Source organism: Anomaloglossus baeobatrachus, chromosome 1, assembly GCF_048569485.1.
Source record: "Anomaloglossus baeobatrachus isolate aAnoBae1 chromosome 1, aAnoBae1.hap1, whole genome shotgun sequence".
NCBI lineage: Eukaryota > Metazoa > Chordata > Amphibia > Anura > Aromobatidae > Anomaloglossus > Anomaloglossus baeobatrachus.
Window position 1 is genome coordinate 142915324 of NC_134353.1, and position 20436 is coordinate 142935759.

Sequence of the window (20436 nt, forward strand, 5' to 3'; positions counted from 1 at the left end):
TTAAGACATTTACTGTGTAACCTTTCTTTATAGATCTCCAAAGTGCAAGTGTCTCAAACACCGGAAAACCTAAGGAGAGCAGCAACAAACATGCACAGACTGAGGAAATGGCTGAAACCAATGCTAGTTGTGATCACATAGAACGACTGAGGAAGGACAATAGAGCTGCCGAGGTTTCTTCAGGTACTTCAGCTCTTTCTAAAATGTGGGCGCATCAGTTACATATGCATAACATTTTAGAAACCAGTTCTTGGTGGGACATAAGGTGAATAGAGCCTAAGTGGCAATGAGCGGACACATCCTACAGTCTACAGCGGCTGAGCTGGTCTCCTTGAAAACAGCAGCAAAAATAGTTGATGCTTTCACAAGTTGCTATGAATTTTAGTATTCAGTCTGAATATGGATTGGGGGAACAACTGATCCACTCCATCCAAGTGAATAAGATGAACTGCTATCCCTGCACAATAAAAATAGGGAAGTGCCGTGTAGGGGTGTAACCATGAAGGAGGTGCAGATCTGCATCAACAATGTCACCCCATTAGTCTCGGGATAGAGAAACTGATGGCAAATCTCACCTAGATGCCTTCACTGTGAGAAGAGAAAACAATTATAAGCGAGTATTTAACCCCTTCAGCCCCGGGGCACTTTCCGTTTTTGCGGTGTTGTTTTTTGCTCCCCTTCTTCCGAGAGCCGTAACTTTTTTATTTTTCCGTCAATCTTGCCATATGAGGGCTTGTTTTTTTGCGGGACAAGTTGTACTTTTAAATGAAACCATAAGTTTCACCATATGGTGTACTGGAAAACAGCAACAAAATTCCAAATGCAGAAAAATTGCAAAAAAAGTGTGATGGCACAATAGTTTTTGGGATGTTTTATTCACGGTGTTCACTATATGGTAAAACTGATGTGTGGGTATGATGCCTGAGGTCGGTGCGAGTTTGTAGACACCAAACATGTATAGGTTTTCTTGTATCTAAGGGGGTAAAAAAAATTCACAAGTTTTGTCCAATAAAAGTGGCGCACGTTTTGCGCCATTTTCCGAAACATGTAGCGTTATTTTTTGGGATCTATGGCTCAGTGACGGCTTATTTTTTGCGTCTCGAGCTGACGTTTCTAATGGTACCATTTTTGCGCAGATGCTACGTTTTGATCGCCTGTTATTGCATTTTGCGTAAAACTTGCTGCGACCAAAAAACGTAATTTTGCCACTACGCCGTTTACCAATCAGATTAATTGATTTCATATTTTGATCGGGCATTTCTGAACGTGGTGATACCAAATATGTGTATATTTATTTATTTTTTAAACCTTTCCAATGGGGGGAAAGGGGGGTGATTAGTACTTTTAGGTTTTTTGTTTTTTTTTTTATTTTTTAAAACTTTTTTTTACTTTTTTTTTTTTTTATTTTACTAGTCCCCCTAGGGGGCTATAGCGATCAGCAATCCGATTATCTATCTGCTGATCACAGCTATACAGCTGTAAACAGCAGATACAGTCACTTTCTTTTTCCCTCTGCTCTCGGCCGAGGGAAAACGAAAGTGAAACATCATAGCTGCAGGCGTCATCACATGACCCTGTGCTACGATGGCAACCACCGTTAGTCACGTGATCACGCACGTGACTTCCGGTAGGGGCGGCGGTAAGTAAAAAAAACATGGCCGCGCGCATTTAGATCTTGCTGCCAGACTTTGGCAGCAAGATTTAAGGGGTTAATGGCCGCGGGTGGAAGCGATTCCACCCGCGGCTAGCAGGCACACATGTCAGCTGTTGAAAACAGCTGATATGTGTGCCGCCGCCTGCCCGCGGGAGGGGGCGGGGCTTAACGGAACACGCTCCATAACGGACATATCCGTCCATGGTCGTGAAGGAGTTAATATTGCTCGCATGTAAGTTAATAGTTTCTTTTACTTTGCAGAGGCCGGAAGTGACTTTTCCATGTTTGAAGCATTGCGCGACACCATCTACTCAGAAGTGGCTACACTGATCTCTCAAAATGAATGCCGTCCACATTTTCTTATTGAGCTCTTCCACGAACTGCAGCTTCTGAATACGGATTATCTAAGACAGAAAGCACTTTTCTCCCTACAGGTAATATTCCTTTTTACACTGCTGCATGAGTCTGTGCAAGTCTTTCTTTTCATAATCCTTGAAAGCGCTGCTTGGGATTAGAGAACGTGTTGATCCTGTTGTATCTGTGGAATTGTAGTGCAGCCATATTCTGGATAATTGGGCAAGTTTCTGGAAAGAAGCATTATGTGTGTTTATTTTAGACAGCCCCCTGTAAGCTAATTAATACATATTTTTGTAGGATATTGTGACCAGACGTGTCACAGAAGCAACAGACAAGAACCATGACACTACGAAGCCTATAGAGTCTATTGGGTGGATGGCATCCAACTCTGAGCTAACGCCTAGTGAAAGCCTGGCCACAACTGATGACGTATGTACTTCATTATTTCTGTATTTATTGCTATGCAGGGAATGATCACTGTTCAATAACCTGGGTTAGGCTATGTTCACACGTTGCTTTTTTGCCGCTTTTTTTCTGCAGCCAAGGCCTGCTTTCTTGGCAGTAAAAAAAAAGCAGGTTTTGGTGCATTTTTGTGCTCCTTTTTCATTTTTGGGTTGTTTTTGGTTTTGGCTGCGTTATTTGACGTCATTTGTCTGGAGTGCATGTTTAATAAAGTTATTTTCTTCGGCGCTCCATTGGGAGACCCAGACGATTGGGTGTATAGCACTGCCTCCGGAGGCCACACAAAGCAATTACACTAAAAAGTGTAAGGCCCCTCCCCTTCTGGCTATACACCCCCAGTGGGATCACTGGCTCACCAGTTTTCTGCTTTGTGCGAAGGAGGTCAGACATCCATGCATAAGCTCCACTGTTCAGTCAGCAGTAGCTGCTGACTATATCGGATGGAAGAAAAGAGGGCCCATACTAGGGCCCCCAGCATGCTCCCTTCTCACCCCACTTGTGGTTTGTAAGGTTGAGGTACCTATTGCTGGTACGGAGGCTGGAGCCCACATGCTGTTTTCCTTCCCCATCCCCCTGAGGGGCTCTGAGGAAGTGGGATCTTTCCGGCCACCAAGCCCTGAGGCCGGGCTCCATCCACAGACCCATAGAACCTGCTGGATGTGGAGCGGGAGTGCCGTTCAGGGACAAGGCCCTGCAACTTTCAGGTACTCTGTGTCCCCGTATGGCAGGCCACGCACACTCCAGGCTTGCTGGGTGTGCTAGTGCGCCGGGGACTGTAGCGCTGTGCGCTGGGCTTATAGTCCCTGCAGATTACTGGGGGACTTTACGTGTGGGGACCGCCGCGCCGACCGCCCCTGGAGCGGCGGCGCAGCTGCGACTTGTAGTGCGCCGGGGACGCGCCGACCGCGCTTTTACGGCGGCGGCGCTTCTAACTTTAGTCCCCGGCTTTTGCGGCCTAGCGCCGCTTCGTTCCCGCCCCCACCCTGTCACTCAGGGACAGGGAGAGACGCTGTTCTATAGCAGCGCCGAGGGCTGGAGCTTTATTTGCATTCTCCAGCCCCCTTCACTAGACACAGTGGGCGCCGGGTTCCCGCTCTTGTCTCGGGCACGCCCTCGGCCCGCCCCTCTCCTCTGGACGCCGGCAGCCATTCCGGCACGCAGAGCGGGAAAACGGAGACACTGAGCTACCAGGCTCCAGGAGGGTCCCATGCATCCCAGGGTGCAGGCTCTGACACGGACGACAGTCCCAGACGGCCTAAGCGAGCTCCCTAAGAACGGCCCTCGACTTCATCACAGTACTCTCTGTATGATGAGGCAGCCGTAGCTGTTCAGGACTCTGATCCTGAGACCGCTCTCAATCCGGACACCGGATGGTGACGCTATAGTGAATAATCTTATAGCGTCCATCAATGGAAGGTTGGGTATTTCTCCCTCAACTCCTCCAGTGGAGGGGTCAGCTTCACAGCAGAAGAAATCCCTATTTCGGTATCTCAAGCGTATATTGAGTACTTTTCTGGTCACTCTGACTCCAGAGAAGCAGTCCAGGAACACCACGCTTATCCCGATAAGCGTTTCTCCAACCGTATTGAAGATACGCGTTGTCTCTTCCCCCCTGACGTGCTCAAGCGCTCCAAGGGTGGATCCCCCAATCTCCAGGCTTGTGGCTAGATCTATAGTTGCAGTGGAAGATGGGACTTCACTTAAAGATGCCATTGACAGACAGCCCTATCGGCGGGTCGGTTGCCCCGGCATTCGCAGCCATAGAGGCACTCCAAGCTATTTCAGCTAGTATTGCGCAGAGGGACGCGGTCACATGTACATCTTGGCCGCAGTAGCGTCCTTCTCCTCGCAATGTCGGCATTGCGACTCAAGCTGTTTATGCTGTCCTGGACTCTACGAGCCGTACGTCAGTGGCGTCCGCCAACTCCGTGTTGTTACGCTCCTAGTGTTAAGGGATTGGAGCAGATGCTGCTTCCACAAAAGTGCTTAACCAGATTGCCTTTATCTGGTGACAGACTGTTTCGTGAGCGGTTGGATTAAATCATTCAACTGTCCAAGGGTACGGATTCTTCCTTACCCCAGCTATCAAACAAGACCCATCAGGAGAAGGGACAGTCGAGGTTTCGGTCCTTCCCAGGCTCGGGCACGTCCCAATTGCCCTCGTCCAACAGGACTCAAAAGGCTCAGAGGGGCGCAGGTTCCTGGCGGGCTCAATCACGCCCGGAGAAGACAGCCGGAGGAACCGCTACCAAGGCGGTTTTCTCATGACTTTCAGCCCTCTCTCTCCGCGTCCGCGGTCGGTGGCATATCTCCCCCGCTTTAGCGACATTTAACTGCCACAGGTCAATGGCCGGTGGGTGAGAGACAGTTTGTCGCAAAAACTTCCTCACCGGCCGAGCCGAGGCTCTTCTGCAGGCAGTAGGAGTCGTAGTCCCGGTTCCTCCTCAGGAACAAGAGACACCTTTTACTCCGATCTGGTCGGGGTGACAAAATAGGACGACTCCTTCCGTTCCGTTCTGGACCTTAAACTGCTCAACAAGCACGTGAAAACCAGGCGGTTCCGGATGGAATCCCTCCGCTCCGTCATTGCCTCAATGTCTCAAGGAGATTTCCTAGCATCAATAGACATCAGGATGCTTATCTCCACGTGCCGATTGCTCCAGAGCACCGGCGTTTGCTACGATTCGTTATTGAAGACGAGCATCTTCGGTTCGTAGCCCTACCCTTCGGTCTGGCGACAGCCCCACGGGTTTTCACCAAGTTCATGGCAGCAGTGGGACCACTCCCGCACTCTCAGGGTCACCCTGTGATCCCTTACTTAGACCATCTACTTGTCAAGGCACTCTTTTAAGAGGCATGCCAACACAGCCTGAACATGGCGCTGGAGACTTCCCAGAGTTTCGGGTGGGTCCTCAACTTTTCAAAGTTAAACCCAATCGCTGGCATATCCTAGCTTGGGGTTTCACACTCTCAGCGATGGTGAAGCTTCCACTGGACAAACAGCGGTCACTACAGACGTGGGTGCAGTCTCTCCTTCCAGGAGACACCTCATCCAGAGGCAGTCCCTTTCACGCAGTTTCATCTGCGTCCACTTCAATAGAACATTCTTCGCTAATGGGAGGGGAAGTCGATGTCCCTACACAGGAACGTCCCCCTTTCTCAGACGATCAAGGACTCTCTTCAGAGGAGTCCACTCTTCAGATCAATTGTCTGGAGCTCTGGGCAGTGCATATGGCCCTGCAAGACTTCCTGCAGTGGCTGGAAGGCCAACAGATCCGAATTCAGTCGGACAATCCACAGCGGTGGCATACATCAACCACCAAGGCGGACTACGCAGTCGGCGAGCCTCCCAGGAAGTCCGCCGGATTCTGCTAGGGGTGGAAGACAGAGCATACACCATATCCGCAGTTCACATCCCGGGCGTAGAAAACTGGGAAGCAGACTTCCTCAGTCACCAGGGCGTGGACGCAGGAGAATGGTCTCTGCACCCGGACGGGTTTCACGAATCGGCACAACAGCAAGGTCCCGGTTTTCATGACGATCAAAGAGCTCTGGCGACAGGCATCTCACGGTCGGTCAACCGTGGGCACTACCAGACCGGCCAGAATTACTGTCCCAAGGGCCGTTTTTCCATCTGAATTCTACGGCCCTGAACCTACTGTGTGGCCATTGCGTCCTAGATCCTAGTGTCCTCAGGATTATCCCACGGGGTCGTTGCCACCATGAGACAGGCTATGAAGCCCACATCTGCTAAGATCTACCACGGAAGTGGAAGATTTTCTTTTACTGGTGCTCTGTACAAGGAGTGTCCCCCTGGCCATTGGCATTGCCTACTTTTCTTTCCTTCCTGCAATCTGGGTTGGAAGAGGGCTTGTCGCTCGGCTCCCTTAAAGGGCAAGTCTCGGCGCTATTGGTGTTTTTTTCAGAAGCGTCTAGCACGACGTCCGCAGGTACGCACGTTCCTGCAGGGGGTTTGGTCATATCGTCCCCCCGTACGAGCGGCCGTTAGATCCATGGGATCTGAACAGGGTACTAGTTGCTCTCCAGAAGCCGCCTTTCGAGTCTCTGACGGATGTTTCACTCTCTCGACTATCACGGAAAGTGGCCTTTCTGGTAGCGATCACGTCTCTTCGGAGAGTGTCTGAGCTAGCAGCGCTGTCATCCAAGGCTCCCTTCCTGGTGGTCCACCAGGACAAGGTAGTGCTGCGTCCCATTCAGGAGTTTCTCCCTAAGGTAGTATCCTCGTTTCATATTAATCAGGATATCTCCTTACCTTCTTTTTGTCCTCATCCGGTTCACCGGTATGAAAAGGATTTACATTTGTTAGATCTGGTGAGAGCACTCAGAATCTACATTTCCCGCACGGCGCCCCTGCGCCGCTCTGATGCACTCTTTGTCCTTGTCGCTGGCCAGCGCAAGGGGTCGCAGGCTTCCAAAGCCACCCTGGCTCGATGGATCAAAGAACCAATTCTTGAAGCCTACCGTTCTGCTGGGCTTCCGGTTCCATCAGGGCTGAAGGCCCATTCTACCAGAGCCGTGGGTGCGTCCTGGGCATTACGACACCAGGCTACGGCTCAACAGGTGTGCCAGGCAGCTACCTGGTCGTGTCTGCACACTTTCACCAAACATTATCAGGTGCATACCTATGCTTCGGCGGACGCCAGCCTAGGTAGAAGAGTCCTGCAGGCGGCAGTTGCCTCCCCGTAGGGGAGGGCTGTCTTTGCAGCTCTAACATGAGGTATTTCTTTACCCACCCAGGGACAGCTTTTGGACGTCCCAATCGTCTGGGTCTCCCAATGGAGCGCCGAAGAAGAAGGGAATTTTGTTACTTACCGTAAATTCCTTTTCTTCTAGCTCCTATTGGGAGACCCAGCACCCGCCCTGTTGTCCTTCGGGATTTTTGGTGGTTTTTCGGGTACACATGTTGTTCATGTTGAATGGTTTTTCAGTTCTCCGACGTTACTTCGGAGTGAATTTGTTTAAACCAGTTATTGGCTTTCCTCCTTCTTGCTTTTGCACTAAAACTGGTGAGCCAGTGATCCCACTGGGGGTGTATAGCCAGAAGGGGAGGGGCCTTACACTTTTTAGTGTAATTGCTTTGTGTGGCCTCCGGAGGCAGTGCTATACACCCAATCGTCTGGGTCTCCCAATAGGAGCTAGAAGAAAAGGAATTTACGGTAAGTAACAAAATTCCCTTCTTCATTCACCATTCATTCACGCAGCTGTTGTGTTTTTCCATCCTTTTTTTTTTCACTTTCTTGTTGCTTTTAGACGTGAAAGAATTGACATTCTCCTTCCTTCAAAAACACAGCAGTTTTCCGTTTGTCAGGGAAAAAAAGCATTGGTGTGCATGAGATCTCATATCTTTTGCTGGTACTATACAAATCGGCTTTTAATTTGCATAAAACTCAAGCAAAAATGCTGCAAAAACGCAATGTGTGAACATGGCATTAGGCAGTGTACGCTATATACTAGGACGCGATGCCTTCAAGAGGTTTCAAATTCTCTAAAACTGATGTTTCTCTTGGAGAATACTTCCTAAAACATCTTGCTATGAAATGCTGCTTTTTTTTTTTTTTACAAAAAATTCGTATAAATCTGTATTAAATACGTTTGTTTGGGTCCCAGGATAGCATTTGGGTGCGAAATACAGATTTTTATGGTCATTAGCATGAACCCTCAGACGTCTATTTCAGTTTCTTTATCGTTCCTTTGGGAGACCCAGACCATGGGTGTTTAGCTTCTGCCTCCGGAGGACACACAAAGTACTACACCTAAAAGTGTAGCTCCTCCCTCTGAGCTTATACACCCCCTGGTGAGCAGACCCAGCCAGTTTATTGCTTTGTGTTCAGGAGGCATACATCCACACATGCATTCTCATATGATTTTTCCTTTTGGAATGAGTTTGAAGAACTGTGGGTCCACGTCTGGACCCCCGGCATGTCCCTTCTCACCCCACTGTGTCGGCGGTGTTGTAAGGTTGATTTTAAAGGCTGGAGCCGTACATGCCGTGCTCCTTCACCATCCCTCCTGGGCTCTGGCTTGAAGTGGGAGCCAGCACGGTCTCCATGCCTGGCAGGAGACCGGTCTCCATCCGCAGCCCTTCAGGACCCTGCTGGACCGGAGCACTCATCCCCAGGGACCTGGCCCTGCGTCTCAGCAGCTAAGTACCTGAGACGTTTATATTTGGGGGTCCCTGTGCTTTATTGTTGGGGAGAGTGTGCTTACTGTATTTACTGACATTTCCGGCGGGTTCTCTAGCTGTCGCCCGAGAACCGCGCCGATGGTGCCTGCGCGTCGGCCTCGTCGCTCAAATTTAGGCCCCGGCTTCGCCGGAGGCCTAGTTTTGTTTCACTGCCCTCGCATGTCACTCATGCAGAGGGACAGCGCGGCTCCTCCCGGCGGCCGTTCTGCACAGGGGAGGGACACTCCCCACTGCTGTGCGTGTCTCCTCCCCTGTAGGTCTCTATGGCTCTCCAGATCCCGCTCTTCATGCAAGCCCCGCCCCCTCTTTTCGCTCCGGCGGCCATTTTCTCAGAGTTGTCTCAGCGTTGGTCTGCGTTCTGCATCCCTGCTGAGGTGCTGTGTTTGGGGGTCCGGGCTTCAGGATCTGGAGGGCACACAACACCTCTCTGCACAGCACAGCGGTCTGGTAAGCCACAACCGGCTCTGGTTGTGGACCTCTGTATATACTCTCTGGGGTTCATTCTCTGGCAGAGCCCCCACTCCAGCAGCATGTCTCACACGAGGAGCAAGGCTCCAAAGCTTTATACTGTATGCGCTGCATGTAAGCTCCTGCTGCCTGAACCGAGCACCTATCCACATTGCATTGTGATGCCAGCTCTACCTTGGCGGTGCCACAGCCTGGAGTCTCTCCCCCAGTGGTCTCTCAGGCTGCTCCTGCTCCTGTGGCTGAGCCCCCGGCTTGGGTAGAATCCTTTTCTAGGTCTATCTCCCAGTCTTTTGCTGAGTCCATGGGACTTCTGTCCAGGACTTTGCTGAATATGCATCAGCCCCCCTCACAGGGAGCCTCTGCTGCTAAGACTCTCTCAGGACCGGAGCTCACAGAGGATTCATCATCAGGTCCCGGACCCCGTCCTCCTAAGAAGAGACGTAGGGTTCCCTCTCCCTCCTCCTCCCGTGGCTCTGATTTCAAGAGCGGCCTCACAGGATGAGGAGGATGCCTTTACAGGGGGCTCGGAGGCTAACTCCATGTACCCCATTGATCTGTCCGAAAGTGACTCAGATCTTAGTGACTTGATTGCTTCCATTAATTCTGTTCTGGATCTTAATCCGCCAGTATCAGAGGAGCAACCCTCTTTGGCAGAAAAGCACCAGTTTACCTCGCCTAAGAGGGCAAAGAGTGTGTTCTTTAACCACTCCAGTTTTCAGGCCGATGTGTCCAAGCCCAGGGCCTGTCCTGACAAATGCTTCCCAAAGCGTGGTTCTGATGACCGTTTTCCCTTTCCACCTGAGGTGGTCAAGGAGTGGGCTCAGTCCCCAAAGGTAGACCCCCCGGTGTCTAGGCTCTCAGCCCGGACCGTTGTATCAGTGGCTGATGGCACCTCCCTTAAGGATTCCACTGACCGCCAGATTGACCTTCTGGCCTAATCCGTATATGAAGCGGCGGGGGCCTCGTTTTCCCCGACTTTTGCAGCAGTGTGGGCTCTCAAAGCCATATCTGCTTCTCTAGAGGAGATGCATTCCCTCTCCAGGGAATCTATGCCTGAAATGGTTGCCTTGACTTCCCAAGCTTCAGCTTTTTCATCCTATGCCATGTCTGCCATGCTGGAGGCGTCTCACCGCACTGCGGTGGCTTCGGCTAATTCCCTCGCTATCCGCAGGATCTTGTGGCTTCGAGAGTGGAAGGCAGATGCTTCTTCTAAGAAGTACTTTGCTGGGCTCCCTTTTGCTGGGTCCCGGCTGTTCGGAGAACAGCTGGATGAAATTATTAAGGAAGCTACTGGCGGGAAGAGTACTTCCATGCCACAAACCAAAACCAGGAAACCTGCCCAGGGTAGGAATCAGTCGAGGTTTCGCTCCTTTCGTTCCTCCAACTGGTCGTCCTCTAAGCCTTCGGCCTCGTCCACTAACTCAGCCAAGGACCAGAAATCCAACTGGCGCCCAAAAGCGCGTCCACAGAAGACCGCAGGAGGTGCTGCCACTAAGGCAGCCTCCTCGTGACTATCTGTCCGCTCCAGCAACGTCCTTGGTCGGTGGCAGGCTCTCCCACTTTGGCGATGCTTGGTTTCAACACGTCTCCGATCAGTGGGTGAGAGATATCATCTCCCACGGCTACAGGATAGAATTTTCTTCTAGTCCGCCAAACAGATTTTTTCTCTCAACCCCCCCCCCTGCTCCAATGCTGCCGCCTTCTCTCAGGCCGTGGCATCCTTGCAGGCCAACGGAGTAATTGTACCGGTTCCCGCCCCGGGAACGGTTCAGAGGTTTCTACTCAAATCTATTCCTAGTCCCCAAAAGGACGGTACTTTCCGGCCCATCCTGGATCTCAAGCTTCTCAACAAGCATGTTCAGGTGCGGCACTTTCGCATGGAGTCTCTGCGATCAGTCATTGCCTCAATGACCCAAGGGGATTTCCTGGCGTCCATCGACATCAGAGATGCCTATCTGCATGTGCCAATTGCAGTTTCACACCAGTGTTGGTTACCTTTTGCAATCGGAGAAGATCATTTCCAATTTGTGGCTCTCCCCTTCGGGTTGGCCACAGCCCCTCGGGTATTCACCAAGGTCATGGCTGCAGTGATTGCGGTTCTGCACCTACAGGGGTTGGCAGTGATTCCTTACCTGGACGACCTTCTAGTCAAGGCTTCATCCAGCGCAGACTGTCAGCGGAGTGTCTCGCTCACTCTCGCCACTCTAGCCCAATTCGGGTGGCTGGTCAATCTTCCCAAATCCACCCTGACTCCGACCCAGAGTCTCACGTACCTAGGGATGCAGTTCGAGACTTTGCCGGCACTTGTGAAGTTGCCCTTAGTCAAACAGCAGTCCCTCCAACTGGCAGTGCGCTCTCTGCTGAGGCCCCGCCGTTATACCTTCAGGCGTCTGATGCAGGTGCTGGGTCAAATGGTGGCGTCAATGGAAGCTGTCCCCTTATCCAGTTCCATCTGCGTCCCCTGCAGCTGGACATTCTCTGCTGTTGGGACAAGCGGCCTTCCTCCTTACACAAGCTAGTGGCTCTGTCGCCACAGACCACGAGCTCTCTTCAGTGGTGGCTTCGGCCCCTCTCTCTGTCCCAGGGGCGCTCCTTCCTGGCCCCGTCCTGGGTGATCCTCACCACGGATGCCAGTCTATCCGGCTGGGGAGCGGTATGTCTCCACCACAGAGTGCAGGGTACTTGGACTCCGTCCGAGTCAGCCCTTTCGATCAATGTGCTGGAAACCAGAGCCGTGCTTCTAGCTCTTTTAGCTTTTCACCACCTGTTGGCGGGCAAGCACATTCGAGTCCAGACAGGCAACGCGACAGCGGTTGCCTACATCAATCACCAAGGCGGGACACGCAGCCGCCTGGCAATGTTGGAGGTACAACGCATCCTTCAATGGGTGGAGGACTCCAAGTCCACCATATCCGCAGTCCACATCCCAGGCGTGGAAAACTGGGAGGCAGATTATCTCAGCCATCAAACCGTGGACGGTGGCGAGTGGTCCCTGCACCCGGCAGTGTTTCAGTCAATCTGCCGCAAATGGGGCACTCCGGACGTGGACCTAATGGCATCCCGTCACAACAACAAAGTTCCTGTTTACGTGGCTCGCTCCCACGATCCTCAGGCATTCGCCGCGGACGCTCTGGTTCAAGACTGGTCCCAGTTTCGTCTGTCCTACGTGTTTCCCCCTCTAGCCCTCTTGCCCAGAGTCCTGCGCAAGATCAGAATGGAGGGCCATCGAGTCATCTTCATTGCACCGGACTGGCCCTGGCGAGCTTGGTATCCAGACCTGCTCCATCTGTCCGTAGAGATGCCGTGGCATCTCCCGGACCGTCCAGACCTTCTCTCGCAAGGTCCGTTTTTCCGCTTGAATTCTGCGGCTCTCAAATTGACGGCGTGGCTCTTGAGTCCTGGATTTTGACGGCTTCTGGTATTCCTCCTGAAGCCATCTCCACTATGACTCTGGCCCGTAAGTCTTCCTCCGCTAAGATCTATCACAGGACTTGGAGAATTTTCCTATCCTTGTGTCGCTCTACCGACCATCCTCCTTGGCCTTTCTCCTTGCCGACCCTTCTGTCTTTTCTACAGTCCGGTCTGCAGCTAGGTCTGTCCCTCAACTCTCTCAAGGGACAAGTCTCAGCTCTGTCAGTTCTGTTCCAGCGGCGTCTCGCTCGGCTGGCTCAGGTCCGCACCTTCATGCAGGGCGCGTCTCACATCATTCCGCCTTACCGGCGGCCCTTGGATCCCTGGGACCTTAATTTGGTTCTCACGGTTTTGCAGAAACCCCCCTTTGAGCCTCTCAGGGAAGTTGTCTTGTATCGTCTTTCACAGAAAGTGGCCTTTCTGGTGGCCATTACTTCCCTCAGTAGAGTCTCTGATTTGGCTGCGCTCTCTTCGGAGTCACCTTTTTTGCTTTTTAATCAAGACAAGGTGGTTCTCCGTCCGACTCCGGACTTTCTCCCTAAGGTGGTCTCTCCTTTCCACCTTAACCAGGACATTACCCTACCTTCCTTTTGTCCGGCTCCTGTTCATCGCTTTGAAAAGGCGCTGCATACTCTGGATCTGGTGCGTGCTCTCCTGATCTATGTGTCTCGCACCGCTGCACTTAGGCGGTGCACTTCTCTTTTTGTGCTAACCTCAGGTCGGCGCAAGGGCCTCTCTGCTTCTAAGCCGACCTTAGCCCGTTGGATTAGATCGACCATTTCGGACGCCTACCAGAGTACTCAGGTGCCTCCCCCGTCGGGGATCAAGGCACATTCGACCAGAGCTGTCGGTGCCTCTTGGGCTTTTAGGCACCAGGCTACGGCTCAACAAGTCTGTCAGGCTGCCACTTGGACTAGCCTGCATACCTTTTTGAAACACTACCAAGTGCATGCTCAGGCTTCGGCAGATGCGAGCTTGGGCAGACGCATCCTTCAGGCGGCTGTCGCCCATTTGTGAAGTTAGGTTCTGCCTACTTCTTAGTTTATTCTGTTTATTTCCCACCCAGGGACTGCTTTGGAACGTTCCATGGTCTGGGTCTCCCAAAGGAACGATAAAGAAAAAGAGAATTTTGTTTACTTACCGTACATTCTTTTTCTTATAGTTCCGTATTGAGAGACCCAGCACCCTCCCTGTTGCCTGTTGGCAATTTTTTCTTGTTCCGCGTGTTCTCACCGGCTGTTGTCGTGGACAGAGTCTCCGGTTGTTCCGTCTCTTGCTCTGTTCTACTTGTGGGTGGCTATTCTCCTTCAGCTTTTGCACTAAACTGGCTGTGACTGGCTCACCAGGGGGTGTATAAGCTCAGAGGGAGGAGCTGCACTTTTTTGTGTAGTACTTTGTGTGTCCTCCGGAGGCAGAAGCTAAACACCCATGGTCTGGGTCTCCCAATACGGAACTATAAGAAAAAGAATTTACGGTAAGTAAACAAAATTCTCTTTTTTTACCCCATAAGCAGCTAAACTTGCATTCCTCGAATTGATTAATAGTGTACTTTACTGTGTTTTGTTTTATATACAATAACAATTTCTCAATTTACTGTTTTTACTTTTAGGAAATGTTTACAAAAGACCCTAATGGACCAGCCTGCAATGAAGGGGATCAGAACGAGGGGGATAACCTTAGTAATTTGTCAACCTCTTCCAATTTTGAGCCATTCGCTACTGATGATCTTGGTAGGCTCAATCTCCACGTAAAGTGTTGCCTTGTTTTTTAGCTGCTGGCTGTACCTTGTGTAGCACTGTTTGGTGCCTGGCTTAATCCTGTGTTTCAGCTTGTGTTGTCCATTTATTTACAGGTAACACAGTCATTCATTTAGATCAAGCATTGGCGAGAATGAGAGAATATGAACGCATGAAACTTGATAGTGAAAATAATCTAGCTGCTGACTCTTGCAATAACCTTAACAATGCTGCCACTAACCTGGAAGGTAAATCCACAACTAATAGAACCATGTCAAGGAAGATTAATAATCGGTACTGTTCACTAATTACTTACCCCAAGCAAAGTCTACAACCTGACACTCATAAGGGGGTATTACACGCAGCGATATCGCTGGTGGAAGCACCCGCCCCCGTCGTTTGTGCGTCACGGGCAAATCGCTGCCCGTGGCGCTCAAAATCATTAGGAGCCAAGACACAGACTTACCTACCTAGCGACGTCGCTGTTGCCGGCAAACAACCTCCTTTCGAAGGGGGGCAGTTCGTGTGGCGTCACTAAGCGGCCGCCCCTCTAGAGGCAGAGGGGCAGAGATGAGCGGGTCCTAACATCCCGCCCACCTCCTTCCTTCCACATTGCCGACGGCCGCAGGTAACCTATACTTCATCGTTCCCGAGGTGTCACACGTAGCGATGAGTGCTGCCTCGGGAACGACTAACAACCTGCGAGCTCAACAATTTTTTGAGAAGGAACGACGTGTCAACGATGGACGATAAGGTGATTATTTTCCATCGTTAACAGTCACTCCTTGCTGTCACACGCAACGACGTCGCTAACAATGCTGGATGTGCGTCACAGAATCCGTGACCCCGGCGATATATCGTTAGATACGTCGTTGCGTGTAACGGGGCCTTTACTGTCTGGCTGTCAGACTACTGTTAATTAACATGAAAGTCTCAATACTTATAAAAGTATGGTGAGATATTGCCACAAGGATATTTTAACTATAAGTATTTTTAACCTCTGCAGACATGGGCCATGCTATATACCATGTTTCCCCAAAAATAAGACAGTCTTATATTTTCTTTGTCGCTCCATTGGGAGACCCAGACAATTGGGTGTATAGCTACTGCCTCCGGAGGCCACACAAAGTATTACACTTTAAAAAGTGTAACCCCTCCCCTCTGCCTATACACCCCCCCGTGCATCACGGGCTCCTCAGTTTTTATGCTTTGTGTTGAAGGAGGCACACATTCACTCATGCTCCCATTTTAGTCAGCAGCAGCTGCTGATTATATCGGCTGGAAGAAAAGAGGGCCCATAACAGGGCCCCCGGCATGCTCCCTTCTCACCCCACTAAGTCGGCGGTGTTGTTAAGGTTGAGGTACCCATTGCGGGTACACAGGCTGGAGCCACATGCCGTTTTCCTTCCCCATCCCTTAGGGGCTCTGGGAGAAATGGGATCCTATCCGGTCATCCAGGCACTGGGACCGGGCTCCCTCCGCAGCCCCTGTGGGATTCTGACGGACAGGAGACGGAGTATCATCAGGGACAGGGCCCTGCATCTACAGGTACTCTGTGTCCCCTTGGGGACGGTGCATGGAGCACTTTGGCCTCAGACGCTGCAGCGACTGCGGTGTTGGTATGAGACCGGGACTACCGCGCCTGCTTGCCGGCCGCGGTTTTAACTTTAGTCCCCGGCTTTTGCGGCCTAGTGCCTTAAACTCCCGCCCCCGGGCCTGCCAGTCAGGGGTAAGGGCGGGACGGTCGGTCTGACGCCGACAGTGAGGGCTGGAGCACACTTAGCTGTCCTCCTCCCCCCTCACTAATCACTCTGGGGCACCAGATTCCCGCACTTTTTTAGTTACGCCCACGGCTCCCTCCTGCCCTGTGAACGCCGACAGCCATGTTTTAAGCACATTCTGCCGGTGGAGGACTTCTGGCTGCAGCCCTGGGAGACCCGAGGCAGGGAATCTGGTGGCCACACACCGCTTGAGCGGTCGGTAATGGTCCCCCTAGAGTGCCGAACTGTATATGTATATATTATATTTGTATACTTTTTCTCGGTTCGGCTGTACTGTTAGCTTGTGGCTATATATCCCTCTGTGATCACTCTCCTGGGAGACAACAGCATGTCGTTCACAAGGAGCAAGTGTGCCAAGACACAGGGATTTTTTGCAACCTGTACCTCTTGTGCGGCTATGCTACCTGCAGGTTCCACCTACCCTCACTGTGAGCAATGCTCGGGCCCGGTGGCACTCGCTCAGCCGGAGCCTGGGGCACTGGTGGGACCCTCGGCCCAGGTAGAATCGCCGGCTTCCCCTGTCCAGGTGGCAGGGACAGAGTTTGCAGTTTTAGCTGAGAAACTCTCTGAGTCACTGTCACAATCCATGGCTCAGTCTATGGACAAATGGTCTGCTAAGATACTAGAAGCATTGCAGTCCAGACCGGCCCTTACACAGGCCCCGGGCACTGCGGGATCGCCCCCAGGCCCCTCTCGGTCTGCGACGAAGCGTGCTCCTGGGGTGGCCTCTAGTTATTACGTGGAGGACTCCGGCACGGACCGCAGTCCCAGACCGGCTAAGCGGGCTCGCTTAGAATCTTCCCCGACTTCATCACGCTGTTCGGGGCCTCAGCTTGAGGACTCTCTAGAGGATGAGGCGGAGGTCGCAGCCTAGGACTCTGACCCTGACGTTGCTCTCAATCTTGATACACCTGAAGGGGACGCCATAGTAAATGACCTTATAGCGTCCATCAACCAGGTGCTAGATCTTTCTCCCCCAACTCCACCTATAGAGGAGTCGGCCTCACAGCAGGAGAAGCACCAGTTTAGGTTTCCCAAACGTACTCGTAGTGCTTTCTTCGATCACTCTAACTTCAGAGATGCTATCCAGAAGCGCAGGGCTTTTCCGGACAAGCGCTTTACTAAACGCCTTAATGACACACGTTACCCCTTCCCCTCTGACGTAGTTAAGGGTTGGGCTCAATGTCCCAAGGTGGATCCTCCAGTCTCTAGACTGGCGGCTAGATCTGTAGTAGCAGTGGCTGACGGTTCATCGCTCAAGGATGCCACGGACAGGCAAATAGAGCTCCTAATGAAATCCATCTATGAAGCCATAGGCGCGTCCTTTGCCCCAGCCTTTGCAGCAGTGTGGGCACTCCAGGCTATCTCAACTTGTCTGTCTGAGATTAATGCGGTCACCCGTACCTCTGCTCCACAAGTAGCGTCTTTGACTTCTCAGGCGTCGGTATTTTCACCTACGCCATGAATGCTGTCCTGGACTCGGCTAGCCGTACAGCGGTAGCATCCGCCAATTCGGTGGCAGTCCGCAGGGCCATGTGGATACGCGAATGGAAGGCAGACTCTGCTTCCAAGAAGTTCTTGACCGGTTTGCCTTTTTCTGGCGACCGATTGTTTGGCGAGCAATTGGATGAAATTATTAAGCAATCCAAGGGAAAGGACTCGTCCTTACCCCAGCCAAAACCAAAGAGACCCCAGCAACGAAAAATTCAAGCGAGGTTTCGGTCCTTTCGGCCCTCAGCCAGATCCCAATCCTCCTCGTCCAACAGGCCACAGAAGAGCCAGAGAAACTCTTCTGCATGTCGGTCTAAGTCATGTCCAAAGACCGCCGGAGGCACCGTCTCCAAGGCGGCCTCCTCATGACTTTCGGCCTCCCCATGACTTTCGGCCTCCCCAAACCGCATCCTCGGTCGGTGGCAGGCTCTCCCGCTTTTGCGTCGCCTGGTGGCCACATGTCCAAGACCGATGGGTGAGGGACATTCTGTCTCACGGTTACAGGATAGAGTTCAGCTCTCGTCCTCCGACTCGTTTCTTTCAGAACATCTCCGCCCCCCGAGCGAACCGTTGCACTTTTTCAGGCGGTGGACACTCTGAAGACAGAAGGAGTTGTGATCCCCGTTCCCCTTCAGGAACGTGGTCGCGATTTTTACTCCAACCTGTTCGTGGTGCCAAAAAAAGGACGGTTCATTCCGTCCCGTTTTGGACCTCAAATTGCTCAACAGACATGTGAGAACCAGGCGGTTTCTCATGGAATCCCTCCGCTCTGTCATCGCTTCGATGTCTCAAGGAGACTTCCTAGCATCAATCGACATCAGGGATGCCTATCTCCATGTGCCGATCGCTCCAGAGCATCAACGCTTCCTGCGTTTCGCCATTGGACGAACACCTTCAGTTGTGGCACTGCCTTTCGGCCTGGCGACAGCCCCACGGGTCTTCACCAAGGTCATGGCATCCGTTGTGGCAGTCCTACACTCTCAGGGCCACTCGGTGATCCCGTACTTAGACGATCTCCTTGTCAAGGCACCTTCCCGGGTGGCATGTCAACACAGTCTGACCGTTGCTCTGGAGACTCTCCAGAGGTTCGGGTGGATCATCAATTTCACAAAGTCAAAATTGACTCCGACCAATCACTGAATTACCTCGGGATGGAGTTTCATACTCTCTCAGCGATAGTCAAGCTACCGCTGGACAAACAGCGTTCGCTGCAAACAGGGGTGCAATCTCTCCTTCGGGCCCAGTCACACCCCTTGAGGCGCCTCATGCACTTCCTGGGGAAGATGGTGGCAGCAATGGAGGCAGTTCCCTTTGCGCAGTTTCATCTGCGTCCACTCCAATGGGACATTCTCAACAAATGGGACAAGAGGTCGACATCCTTAAACAGGAACGTCTCTCTTTCTCTGGCAGCCAAGACCTCCCTTCAGTGGTGACTTCTTCCCACTTCTCTGTCGAAGGGAAAATTTTTCCTGCCCCCATCCTGGGCTGTGGTCACGACGGACGCGAGTCTGTCAGGGTGGGGAGCGGTTTTTCTCCACCACAAGGCTCAGGGAACCTGGACTCTGACAGAGTCCTCCCTTCAGATCAATGTTCTGGAGATAAGGGCAGTGTATCTAGCCCTAAAGGCGTTCCTCCGGCAATTCTGCCCAGAGTGTTGCGCAAGATCAGGCCCGGCTGCCGCCACGCCATCCTCATCGCCCCAGACTGGCCGAGGAGGTCGTGGTACCCGGACCTGTGGCACCTCACGGTGGGTCAACCGTGGGCGCTCCCAGGCCGACCAGACTTGCTGTCTCAAGGGCCATTTTTCCATCTGAATTCTGCGGCCCTCAACCTGACTGTGTGGCCATTGAGTCCTGGCTCCTAGCGTCCTCAGGGTTATCTCAAGAGGTCATTACCACTATGAGACAGGGCAGGAAACCAACGTCAGCCAAGATCTATCACAGGGCTTGGAGGATCTTCTTAGCCTGGTGCCTTGATAAGGGGTTTACCCCCTGGCCGTTTGCCTTACCCACGTTTCATTCCTTCCTTCAATCCGGAATGGACAAGGGTTTGTCTCTCGGCTCTCTCAAGGGACAAGTATCAGCGCTTTCCGTGTTTTTTCAAAAGCGTCTAGCCAGGCTTCCGCAGGTCCGCACGTTCCTGCAGGGAGTTTGCCACATAGTCCCACCTTACAAGCGGCCGCTGGAACCCTGGGATCTCAACAGGGTTCTACGGGCTCTTCAGAGACCACCTTTTGAGCCGCTGCGGGATGTCTCTCTATCACGTCTTTCGCAGAAGGTGGCATTTCTAGTGGCAGTTACATCACTCCAAAGAGTGTCAGAGCTTGCAGCGCTGTCATGCAAAGCCCCCTTCCTGGTATTTCACCAGGATAAGGTGGTTCTGCGTCCGGTCCCGGACTTTCTCCCTAAGGCGGTGTCCCCTTTTTATCTCAATCAGGAGATCTCCTTACCTTCATTTTGCCCTCATCCAATTCACCAATGTGAAAAGGATTTGCATTTGTTAGATCTAGTGAGAACAATCCGGATCTACGTGTCTCGCACGGCGCCACTGCGCCGTTCTGATGCGCTCTTTGTTCTTGTCGCTGGCCAGCGTAAGGGGTCGCAGGCTTCCAAGTCAACCTTGGCTCGGTGGATCAAGGAACCGATTGTTGAAGCCTACCGTTCTTCTGGGCTTCCGATTCCTTCAGGGCTGAAAGCCCATTCTACCAGAGCCGTAGGGGCGTCTTGGGCATTGAGACACCGAGCTACGGCTCAGCAGGTGTGTCAGGCGGCTACCTGGTCTAGTCTGCACACTTTCAAGAAACACGATCGGGTGCATAGCTATGCTTCGGCGGATGCCAGTCTAGGTAGGCGAGTCCTTCAGGCGGCGGTT

At 52.2% G+C, this 20436-nt stretch overlaps 1 protein-coding gene across 7 annotated transcripts in view; it reads left to right on the forward strand.

The window, feature by feature from the left end:
- Nucleotides 1-20436, forward strand: part of PCM1 (pericentriolar material 1) — a 382937-nt gene that overhangs the window by 310359 nt on the left and 52142 nt on the right. For 6 of the 7 annotated variants that reach the window (XM_075347110.1, XM_075347104.1, XM_075347105.1 and 3 more), the window contains 5 exons: nucleotides 34-183; nucleotides 1916-2088; nucleotides 2309-2440; nucleotides 14167-14287; nucleotides 14410-14541. In XM_075347110.1, the coding sequence (XP_075203225.1) occupies nucleotides 34-183; nucleotides 1916-2088; nucleotides 2309-2440; nucleotides 14167-14287; nucleotides 14410-14541 (708 nt within the window). The remainder of the gene's footprint in view (nucleotides 1-33; nucleotides 184-1915; nucleotides 2089-2308; nucleotides 2441-14166; nucleotides 14288-14409; nucleotides 14542-20436) is intronic. The other variant, XM_075347107.1, reaches the window with a different exon arrangement.